This window comes from Cyprinus carpio, chromosome B8, assembly GCF_018340385.1.
Source record: "Cyprinus carpio isolate SPL01 chromosome B8, ASM1834038v1, whole genome shotgun sequence".
Lineage (NCBI taxonomy): Eukaryota > Metazoa > Chordata > Actinopteri > Cypriniformes > Cyprinidae > Cyprinus > Cyprinus carpio.
The window spans coordinates 8,489,725-8,501,853 of record NC_056604.1 but is presented as its reverse complement, the minus strand read 5'-3'; the positions used below and the strand labels follow the sequence as shown (position 1 = coordinate 8,501,853).

The window sequence follows — 12,129 nt, the reverse complement described above, 5'->3', positions numbered from 1 at the left end:
TGACAGCATAGAGTGTGGTTTGAAATGAATTTTTAGTGCGATGAGCCCTGAATGAATGTGTGTACATCAGCTATATAACAATACTGTCTTAAGTACCCCCACATCTTCATCATCGACACCAAATCTCATGTATGTCACTTTAAACATATCTTATAATGAATTACCTTATAAGGAGCTTTATGTGTCAACTGAAACATGTTGAATTTAAGAAAATAATTGCTCATTTTAAAGGGTTAGTTCACCCAAAAATGAAAATTCTGTTATTAATTACTCACCCTCATGTCCTTCCAAACTCGTAAGACCTTTGTTCATCTTAGGAACAAAAATTACGATATTTTTTAATGAAATCTGAGAGCTCTCTGACCCTGCATAGACAGCAATGCAACTGCAATGTTTGTGTGTGTGTGTGTATACATATACATACATACATATATAAAAAAAAAAGTGTGTGTGTGTGTGTGTGTGTGTGTGTGTGTGTGTGTGTGTGTGTGTGTGTGTGTGTGTGTGTGTGTGTGTGTATGTACGTTTAAAAAAAAAAACAATCCTAATTATTGTTAAAGTTGATCAGTTTAATGAAAGATATTTGCTTTTGTTAGTAATCTCACTTCATAAGCACATTCCTTGTCATTTATCTGCAACCAAACAACCTAATTGATGAGGGATAATAGAATGCTTTTTGTCCAAGTCGTGCTGTTCCCAAATTCATTTGAAAAAGTGGCAGAGAAGTTCGGATGACACACCATCGTTAGAATGTCGAAAACAGGTGAGCGCCGAGTGAGTCTGGGATCTCGTTCAACACCCAGCTGGATGCTTTGATGGAGCGAGCTCACTCTGTGACTTTCAAATTACTTTGTACGGCTGTCTCAGAGCTCATCGTCCTAAGAACTTCAGAAAATGTTGAATAAAGTTTTGGTTTGTTGAGTTAAGCAGACATCTGTGGTGCAGATACTCTTTGGCTGGTGTGCGCTATCCATATTAGAATCCTTTCTGATTTACTTTTTCTGGAGATATTTGTCATGACATAAGAAATGTGTGCATGGGGATCTATTAGAATTATGATAGCTAGTCGTCCTAAGGGATGAAATGACACAGTTTTAGCTGTACGCGTCATTTTCCATTCTCTCCTTACAGATTGAGATGTTTACATCTGTGTTTATATTTTCAATGATGTAATCAAAGCTGTGCTGAGAGATTGATTCAAATTACAGTGGCATTTAAAGATGTGGTGTTTGAACTAAACAACATGTTAAGTTTAAAGCTTAACTTTTGGGTAAAGATTAGTATTAGGCTCAGTGCTAGAAGCCCGAAATGGGGAATGTTTCAGAGAGACATTCACAATAATCTTGCCTCTGCCCTTTACCGACTGACAGGTTAACAAGTCTTCTACTTCAAGTCATCAATGAAGGGAGCGTGAGAGAGAAAAACCGCACAGTGTTATGGCGACCGTGCCATTTTCTTTTGTCCTTTAGGCTACAGACGGCTACTGAGAGAGCTGTTATCCCTGGGCTAAGCTATAAAAGTCCCACTCAATCAAGCACTGCCTTTCAATGTCAGACGCTTCAGTTTGGATCTAGCGAGCTTAAATGTTGCACTGCTGTCTTGAGTATGAGCCGTACATATAAAGCAATCCAGCACAAGCACAATGTCGGATCAGGCGGCTCAATGGATCCAGCTGCCTTTAACATCAGTCACAGCCTTTTCCAAAGACAATTCTGTTGATCCTCAAGTTAACTGCCAATGGCTGACACGAGATCAGCCCGAACAATGGCCTGATTGGCAGAGGTGTAGTAAAGAACATAAGAAGGGCCTTTTTTGAATACCAAATAATAGCATTTCAAACATGACAATACAAGACCATATTCATACAGTATATTTGAAATTTAGCCCTTTCAATCAAACTAAAAAGGATGAGAGGTCTTTAAATCCTCCAGAAAATTGAGTTAACAGTAACCTGTAATACAACAATGCAGGGATACACAGGCCTCGGCAAGACTGTGGAAATCATATGCATGCTTTGCAGAAGGCTTAATGTGATTTACCCAAGACAGACATATTCCTGGATCAATGTCCTCTGTTGGTCCTGGAATAACAGTCTGTAACACTTTACAATAAGGTCTCATTTGCTAACATTAGTTAATTAATGCATTAGCAAACATGAACTAAGAATAAGCAATGTTTTTTTTTTAACGATACCTATTCATCTTTTTTATTAATCTTAGTTAAAAAATAAAATTTTTGTAAACTAAATTTATAGTAAATGTTAAAATTACCATTAACTACAATTAATAGATGATGTATAAGTATTGTAAATTTGTAAGTTCACGTTCACTATATTAATGTTAATAAATGAAATATGTTGAGGATAGAGTCAAGAAGGTCTAAAATAGTCAAAAAGCATTCCCATGGCATTTTTTTATATTTTTATGCTTTATTGTCTGTTCAAAGCTTGAAAGCTTAATTTTAATATTTATTGTTATTGTATAGAAAAAAGCTACCAGTTAATTGCTCCTTTTGTGTTCCATGAAGAAGAAAAAAAAGCCAGAAAGGTTTGGCATGACAAGGGTATTTATTTATTTATTTATTTATTTATTTAAATTTGATCCTGTCACTCTAATTCATTCATAAATCAGCTTTAATTATCTTTTAATCTGATAATTATATAATTTTAAAGATAGTGCCCCTTATAGCTTCTATGTAATTTGTTTATTTTTGTTATCTTGTAGTATGAGTTGAAGACTTTTTAAAAGCTAGCTTGGCTGTATTTAAATGAAATTATAAATAGCTTTACAAGCTACAGTTTCAGAGTGTCTTTCTCACTGCGACACTCTTAATGCCTCATTAGCTGTTCCTAATTTTTATGTGTAGCATGTCTGCAGCAGTGATAAATTAAGATTTTAATTACTTGCTATTGTGAACACTTAAAGGGACAGTTCACTCAAGAATACAACTATCATCATTTACTCACACTCGTGTTGTTCCAAATTTTCAACAACTTACTTTCTTCTGTGGAGCATAAATATTGATAAATGTCACATTTGTCCATTCGATGAAAGTCAGTCCAATGCTTTTTGGACACCATTGACGTTCATTATGTGGACAAAAACAGTTGAAACACTTTTCAAGATAATGTGTGGTATATTTGATGACAGAAATGCCATTTTTGGCTGAACTATACCTTTAAAAGGATTCGGGTGTTTGGAAATAAGATGTGGTTTTGTCATCAGTTGTCGGTTCTCAATCAGATTGTTGATTTATACTCTTTGGCTGATGGTTTAGATGGGTTTAGATGCATTCAGTGTTTTTCAATGTGAGTTAAGAAACTTCTAATGGTTATAACGGAATGGGTATGGTTCTCTCTCTCTCTCTCTCTCTCTCTCTCTCTCTCTATCTGTGGAGTAGATTGTCTTGAGAGGTCATCAGATACGGCAGTGTTCTGGTCTTTGAGAGCTTTATGGCATGAAATGGATTTGATTGTGTGGGTGCAGTCAGATCCGGCCTGTGGCCAATCCAGCCACTGTATCTCTGCATTGCTCTTAAAGCCAATACTTCATACCAGAGTGCTTATCTCAGCTCTTTAGCACCACTGCTCATGGTCATCTCCATCCTATTAACACTACAGCAGGGCTGTCTCTGATGGGAAAATGGCAGTGAGCGGTCTGCAAAGTAATATCATGTACGTTGCAGACTGTCTGGATGCATGTGTGTGCGTGACACATTGATATATTTCATTAAATACATAGATAAATGTTGAGGTACTTAAGAAGCATTATTGAAATTTCCTGCTCGGATTCCTGCCAAATGCAATTCCAAAAGCCTGAGTTTGTCCTCCATGGCTCTTAACTTGGGTTTCGCCCTACAGAGGCCGGACGAAAGGTCCTTACTGAGAGTTGGAGCAGTGGGGAGACAATAGCTGCGTGCTTTATGTGCTCTTGTTTACTGTTTTAATTAGCTTTGTTAATTGGCACTTTGTGACACCCCGGTGACAGGCCTGTCACTCCACTGTATTGATGCCACTCTTGTCCCTAATTTGTGTGCTTGTTAACACACGGCCGGTTCCAGACCAGGGTGCCTTGTTTCTTGTCATTGGGCCATCATTGTCCGTTTGTCTGCGCGGGAGCATTTGCGTGCGGATACACAGTCCGGTAAACAAATTATTTGTCAGGCCATGGAAACGTCCATCTCTGTCTCATCTCATCAGCCCCTTGGAGACCCGTCCTTGAGTCGCAACAAAGACAGCAATCGATCCAAACATCCGAGCGTATGCCGATGACATTAAAAACCTCACACGCATCAATGACACGGACTGCTTAACCCATTTAAGCCCACGGGAAACTGAAGAAGGCTCTATAGCTCAGTCTGTAAATAGTTTTTGGGTGACTTTAGAAAGAGCATTTGAAAACTTGACTGCTTGATAATGTGTCATGCAGTGGTGTTTAGTTCATGCTGCCAGTGTATACATTCATTTCTGTTGGAATTTCTGTTTAGAGTTAGAGAATTAGCTGTATTTTAAGCAACTTTACATGAAAAAACACACTTAAAAATTGCACAATATGTTGCACAGTATGAAACATTGTGCAAATGATTCTTACTACGACATATCTGGGAAAAATCTGGGCATATTAATATGTTAACTGAAGCCGCCAGATTTCTGCAACATAGTGTGAAGAGCCATGCTGAGATTTTAGACTTTAGGGCCTTTAGAACTGTTGTATTTCCATTCATGCATATAGTTTATTTAAAAAAAAAAAATACAAATAAAACTGTTTTATATTTAATCATGTAGATGGCAAAAACAGTTTAAAAATATGGCTAAGGTTATCAAATTTATAGGTTGATTTATTGGTTTTTTAGCATAGCCATAGATATAAAATATGCAGCTTCTCTTAAAATATTATGTGAAATGTAGGCTAAAACACACACAAAGCCAGCTGCTGCAAAGGGTGAATATGCAGAAGAATCACAGACTGAGTGCCCTAAAAAAGCTGGTACTGTCAGCTTGCACTTATTTGTGCAAAATCCAGCGCTCTTGATTGCATTAAGACCAAATATGATACATATTAGATGTTACAGAGCAGGGAGGTGTTCTCTTTCAGCTATATACTGAACATGTGTCATTTACATGTGTGTGTGTGTTTTTTAATTGATCTGCTTTTAACTTGTTGAATAATAATAATGAAATAGTAGACTAAATAGTAAAATGTGTTAGTTTTCGTGAGAAGTTTTGCAGACAAATAGTCACAGACCCATTTTTTTAAATGTAAAAATGACAGAGAACATCTGGTTTATAGGATTACTTTCATAATGTTAAACTGTTTACTTCTAAACAAAATTCCCCCCATTTATTAGTATTCCCTTCACACCTGAGTGATTAAATGTGAAGCATAATTCTGTCTCATGATGTTTGCAGTCTGGCTTCTGTTATATGATCGTGACCACTTCACCACACGGGATGCCTAACCTTCATGTCACATTATTATGCAACAGCTCTGGTCTACTGTCCAGGTGGAACGGCGGATGTTTTGGAAAATTCCGGCCCTCCACAGGCCTCATCCCGCATTCTGGCAGTACCTCGCATTTCCCCCTGCTTCCAGGTTTTTCTAGGCATTCTGGTTGCTGCTGGGCTGTGGCCAACAGCCAATCAGAGCGCAGGAGAGTCCCGCTCACAGCTGTGATGCTGATGAAGTCTTCTCCTCTTCCTCATCAGACCTTCCATCACATATTTCCTGTTATAAATGGGTATGATGTGACATCACAAGTGGAGAGGCCATCTGCACATGGCAGGGACCCAGGCTATTTCTGTCAGGGCTCCACGTACGCACATACTCGCTGGCTGGAAGAGTTTCTGTTTATCGAGGGGAAGCATGAAACTTTTTACGAGGTCAAAGCAAAGATGTCATGGATGTGAGCGATTTGAGGACACTTTGGTAGAATATTTTATTGCTTCTGCCAGACTTGATAACACAAAAAGCCAGTGATTCTCGACTAGTGGGTTACAAATCGAAAATGGATTGCTAGTCTGTTCTGAGAAGTGCTACAACAGCTGTTATAAAAGCTACTTTTACTATTATTATTATTATTATTACAACATTTTCTCACTGTTATTATTTAGACTATTTAATGTAGTATTATTTTGTTTCGTTTTAAAACATACAACCTTTTATTTTGCATAACTTTATAATTATTATTATTATTATTAACATGTTTAATTTTGCAGAGCAATATTATTACATGTTAGGTAAAAAATGTTAGCCTGAATGCACTGTAAGTCGCTTTGGATAAAATCGTCTGCTAAATGCATAAATGTAAATAAATGTAAATGTAGGATTATTTACTTTATTATTCTAAAACAAACTTTTTTTTTTTTAATTTGCAACTTCATTTTGCATTATTATTATTATTATTATTAATCAAACAATATATTTACTTTTGCACACTGTTATCTAAATCAATAATCTATTATTATTATTATTATACAGTTCAGTCATTCATTTTTCTTTTTAATTTTCCTATAATATTATATTATAAAATAATTATTTTTTCAGTTGTTATTATTATTGTAATACAGTTCAGAATTTTTTTCATAATATTTATTTTCATTTATTAGTAGTTGTAATATTTTAATATATTTCTATATTACAACATTACAGTAATAAACTATTTTGTTGCCGTGTTCAGTTGAGACAAAGCAAAACCAGTTAAGCTCCATTAAAGTAGCCATTTTCTATACAGTCTTTTACACTATGGCTTAATCAATACAGTGCACATTAGAAACATAACAGAAATGCCATGTCATGCCATGCCATGTCTTCTGTGTCATCCTTTCAAAGTGAACCCTGCCATCTTCCCTGCCCAGCATCCAAAAATAGCCATTGTTTTTGGAGGGCTGCAGTGTTTGCAACCCTGGCCAGATGGGGTGTGAAGACAGGGGCTGGAGTCATGGAGAGAGTTCCCATCAGCCCGCTGGGTGAGGGATGGAACCCAGAATGGCTCTGTACACTGCAGTGGCTGTCAAGGCCACAGAGAGCAGGGGGTGATGAGCAAATGGCTGGATCCGAGGTTTAAACACAGACGCTTTGACCTCTCTGCTAATCAAGGTCATGTCGAGCGCCTGTTTATTACACTGACAAATGGTCATAATATAGTTGGCGACTGATGCGGTTATGAATAACCCAGTAGTGCACAAGCAGAGTAGAAAATGGATTGAATTGTCATTTAGTGTGTGAATATGTGTGTCATTTACATGCACGAGACATGACAGAAAGTCCTTTGGTTGGTGCATTCCCATCAAGGAGGGATTGTTTATGAGTTAACAGCTTTGGATAATAGGATTCCAGCCATGGCCTCAGGATTTATGTGACCAGGGAGATTTTTGACTGTTGGAAGAAATTGGAAAAATAAAAATAAAAATAAAAAACGACTGAATCGCATTGCACCTTGTTTTTCTTCCAGGGCTCTTGTTTCACTCCAACAGCCCTGACAGTCAGACATGTCATCTCAGAACATCGGTAAAGGGCTGACAGCCAAAGGTGAAAAATAACACCTCTGTGTTCATTCATCAACAGTGTCCGGCCCCAAAAGAGCAGCCCGTTAACCACAACACACAGCTGGAGAAAACCTTCCTTATCAGATCATGATGGAACATCTATTCTGAGCCAGTGTCCTGCAACACAGACATCCATCACAGTCCATAACACACTGTATGATCTATATCACAAGATCAAGCTTTTATTTGAAATCCTGTATAAAAAATGTACAGTTTAAAGACACAGGTCACCAATAAAATAAAATAAAAAATTCTCATGTTGTTCCAAACCTGTATGACTGACTTTCTTCTGTGGGAAACAAAAGAAGATGTTTAAAATAATGTAATGGAGCTTCTGAGCTACAAAAAAGACACAAAAAGCTAATGAATCACAAAAGCAGTTTATAAGACTCATGCATAATGTATGTTTTGTGAGGAACAAACACAAATGGAAGCTATTATTCACTGATAACCTTCATCATTAGTGAGATGTTAACTATTGAGTCAGTGAATCGAACTTGAAACTTCAGTTTAATTTTGGAATGAGTCATTCAGACCACTTTTGAGAACTGACTCAAAACAATGATTTGTTCAATTTGTTCAGCTGGACATCATCGGCTCTGTTGTATCACCAAATAAAGCTAGGGTAGATATTAGCTTCGGTCTGTTCGTTTATGATCATACTATTGTATGTTGTCATATGAACTACTTCTTTGGCATCTATTTTGAAGCCTAAATGCGCCGGTCTCAATTCTCCTTTATTTGTAGTTGCATGGAAAAAATTTCCAGTACATTCTTTGAAATGTCTCTTTTTGTGTTCGGTGGAAGAAAGTAAGTCAGGTTTGAACGACACGAGGGTGAGTAAATGATGACAGAATTTTCATTTGCGGATGAACTATTCCTTTAGGTTAAAAGAAAATGATTTCCGTTTAACGTTCGCCTGGCTTGTGGTTGTTGGAGTTAAACGGCTCCCATTCTTTCAGCTGCATTGGAAGTGCCCTCACAGCTCTTTGATGCAGTGCTTTTGGTAATTGATGTGCTCTGTAACGTGGGCACGGTGGAAGAAAGGCTTGTGGGGGGGTTGTGGAGTAGATGCATGAATTTAAATAAAGCTCCGGCTGTAAGTAACTGCAGGAATGAGATGCATTTTTTCCCTTTTGGCTGACTTGACTGAGAGGCGTTTGATTTATCCTCACGAGAAGCTGAGTGCTGGCTCGCCTGTCCCGCTTATTTACTCTCCGCATTGCCCTGCTGGGTATTGGCCAGTTATTTACTGCAAATGGTCGCGTTGGTACGAGATGGGAGAAAATCGGGCTCTTATTTATTTATTTTTCAATTAAAAGTGGCACGTCAGAACAGAGATTTAAAGGTTCCGAGGGATCCGACGCTCTAACTGTGCTGGGGCTTAGGAGGCATTCCAATATTGCTTAGTTGTCGACTGTCTCTTTAGGAATACAGAGACAGACTGCTGGAGTGGGCTCAAGGTATTTGACTCTTCAATGCCGGCAAGTTTTTACCAATGACAATAAAACAGTCAAAAGACCAATATATATGCATATTAAGGTCACTTTATATTGCGGTTTTTCCGACCAAAAAAAAAAAAAAAATCTATATGGGGTTCCACAGCTGAGATGTGTAGTCACTGTACAGTAATAACCTGTGTTATGTGATCTCAGAGGTTCCTTAATTTCCTCATATAGACATAAGGCTGGGCAGAAACGTGGCCCGAACATTCCTGGATTACTACAAACTGAACAACCTGATAGATGAAAGCAAACCCACAGGACACATTAACAGGTGCATAATGCAATCACATATTTCATTAAATCACAGCAATGGCACTGATCTTGGGTTTGTTTTTGTTTTCCATATCCTTATGAATAATATTACATAGATAGTTTCAGTCCTACTAGAAGACACTCTTTGCATAAGATGAGCCAATTTGTACTTTTTTTATTACTAAATTGAGAATATATAATTGCAATCTTTAAACAACTTGAAACCTAAGGTGGTAATCAGCAAAATCCTATCAATCACAATTCCCCAAATCATCAATACACTCACATAATAAAAACTTCAAAGATCCTCATGTCTTTCTGTCTTCACCAAGATGATTTACTCGCCCCCATCTCATAATGTCTTTCTTTATTCAGTCAAAAAGAAATTAAGGTTTTTGAAGAAAACATTGCAGGATTTTTCTCTATATAGTAGAATTCACTGGGACCCAAAGGGTTGAAGGTCCAAATTGCAGTTTCAATGCAGTTTCAAAAAAAAAAAAAAAAAAAAAAAAAATGTATATACTTTTTAATCACAAATGCTCGTTTTGCTCTTCAATGGCACCCAATACTACATAATGTGTTAAATGCTTCACACAACACATAGCTTTCAAATTTTTGTTTAGTTTTCAGATGATCTAATGTAATGCATCTCAACATTTGGTTTCCTTCATCCCAAATTTTTGACCTTAATTTTTAGTGTAGAATTTAATATTTTAATAATTTCACAGAAAATTGCTCAGCTCATGTTCACGTCATACAGTAAACAGTAAACAATGAAAATATGTGATCTTTTTTGTGTTTTATTTTTATTTTTAATTTGCCATTTTTATAATATAATTATTAGCTTTTCATTAATTCACAAACACCTTATTTAGAGAACCCCACTTTTAATCATCAAATAATACGGAAATCATATATATATTTACTGCTTAATGGTTGTCCACTCTTGCAAGTACTGTCACATGCTTTATTTTCTGTATAATTGTCTCAAAACAAGGGATGGCTTATCTAACCCTGAACTTTTGATTCTTACAAAAGTCTTCTAAGACACATCCTTTATGTCTTTCAGCCCTTTTGATGGAACATCCACTAGTCATCAAGGAAACAAGGCTGGAAATGGGAAGGTTAAAGGTGACAGAAAACCCCATTGAGTCAGGGATTACTAAAAACACAGGGAATACTGTATGGTTCCACATCGTCGACTGCGACGTTGTGAACTATGGTCCACTTGCAAATTCAGTTTTCAAATCAGCCCACCGCAATCCACCAGATATTTGTTGTCTAAGTTTTTATGTGCTGATAGGACTCAACGACTGTGAAAAAGTCTTCGGTATTAATTCTCACTTGTGAGATATTGCGCAGAGAAAAAATCAACTGTAAATTATCCCACCGGCTACATTTATTGCTTTTTCAGTGCTTTGTTGAATACCAACTACTTTCTTTGCCTTGCATTTGGAGTTGCCTATTATCAGTACAGAAATTGTATTTCACTCAGCTGTACTCATTCTGATAAAGTGATTACTTTTATGAATTCTTTAATTGTCTAGATAGTCATCTTGAGTTGTTTATTCAAACCTGAATGTTTGAAAGTTGCTTAAATAAAAAGCAATTGACCTGTAATGTTTTATTATATTCATGCTTTGCGGTCATAAATTTGCTTCTAATAAAGTGTTTGATAAAAAATGGCTTTCCAGTATCTTATTAAGTGCTTATATTGAAATCATTTTGAAAATGCTGTTAAAAAAACAATGCATTTTAATCCTCTCATCATAGTCTCAGGGCAATAAGCATCAACACATGTTTACTCTGCTGTTCACCGAAGTACTCTAATACAGAGTCTGTTAAGCCTGTAACACAGCGTCTCCAAACAATGTCTGATCTGTCCACACACAGAACACAGTGTGAGGGGGCTAAAATACTCAATGGCTCAAACTATCAGTCAAGAAGTGTGAATAACAGCGTGGATTTTTCAGGCCAGTCATTCGGAATAACTGAGGCAATCAGTCAGAAAAGGCAAAAACAAATGACTTGCATTTTAGATGGTAGAAGAGAAGATGGCGAGAGCTAATGTGAATGAGAAAACACATCCATCTACAGAATCTCGACAAACACACACACACACACACACACACACACGTACACACACAGGTAATGATGCTGTCATACCTAAAAGCCTTTGTGCTTATGGAGAGCCTCACCTTCCCACTGCCCTGTCATTTTAACCAGAGCCTTGAACCATTAGTCCCTTAAGCTTGGCTCACCTCGCTGCCACATACACATCCTAATTGCCCTTAGGCTGCTGTGGACTGTTTGCATTTCCCTTCTTAAACATTGACATGGTCCATTCTTGTGCACAAGTTAACTGTCCTCTGTGATTCTCTGTGAGGTCTGTCTCTCAGCACTAGCGGTGGTGTGGTTCACTTCGAGGGCAGATTCTTATTTAACATCATTATAAGCTGCTTAAAACTGAGACTTAGTGAACTAATGTCACCCCACTTTTAGACATTTCTACTTCCCTTCACCCTACATGTTTAAAAATAGTAATTACTTTTCAAATTCCCGTGTCTGAATGTGTCCTCATTTGTCAAATCACTCATGGCCCCTCCTGACTTGAAGCAAAGCTGTTTTTAGGACCAAAAACTGCTAACTGTGCATTTATACCAAATCTTTAAAAAATTCACTTTTGACAGAGTTGACACAAATCTTAGATTGGCTCTTTAGCATCCAACACTTGTTTGTGTTATATAGAAATATCCTGTTATTACCGCTCTTTAAATTTTAGTTATTTGTTTTATGAAGTAATTCATTCAGCTGTTAATTTACAGCAGT

General features: G+C 37.0%; 1 protein-coding gene across 2 annotated transcripts in view; it reads left to right on the top strand.

The window, feature by feature from the left end:
* agbl4 (AGBL carboxypeptidase 4) overlaps positions 1–12,084 on the top strand; it is a 327,238-nt gene extending 315,154 nt beyond the window's left edge. The window contains exons 10-11 of one of the 2 annotated variants that reach the window (XM_042729535.1): positions 9,223–9,319; positions 10,370–12,084. In XM_042729535.1, coding sequence (XP_042585469.1) covers positions 9,223–9,319; positions 10,370–10,451 — 179 coding nt within the window. In that variant the 3' untranslated portion in view covers positions 10,452–12,084. The remainder of the gene's footprint in view (positions 1–9,222; positions 9,320–10,369) is intronic. The other variant, XM_042729534.1, reaches the window with a different exon arrangement.
* The last annotated feature ends 45 nt before the right edge of the window (positions 12,085–12,129 follow it).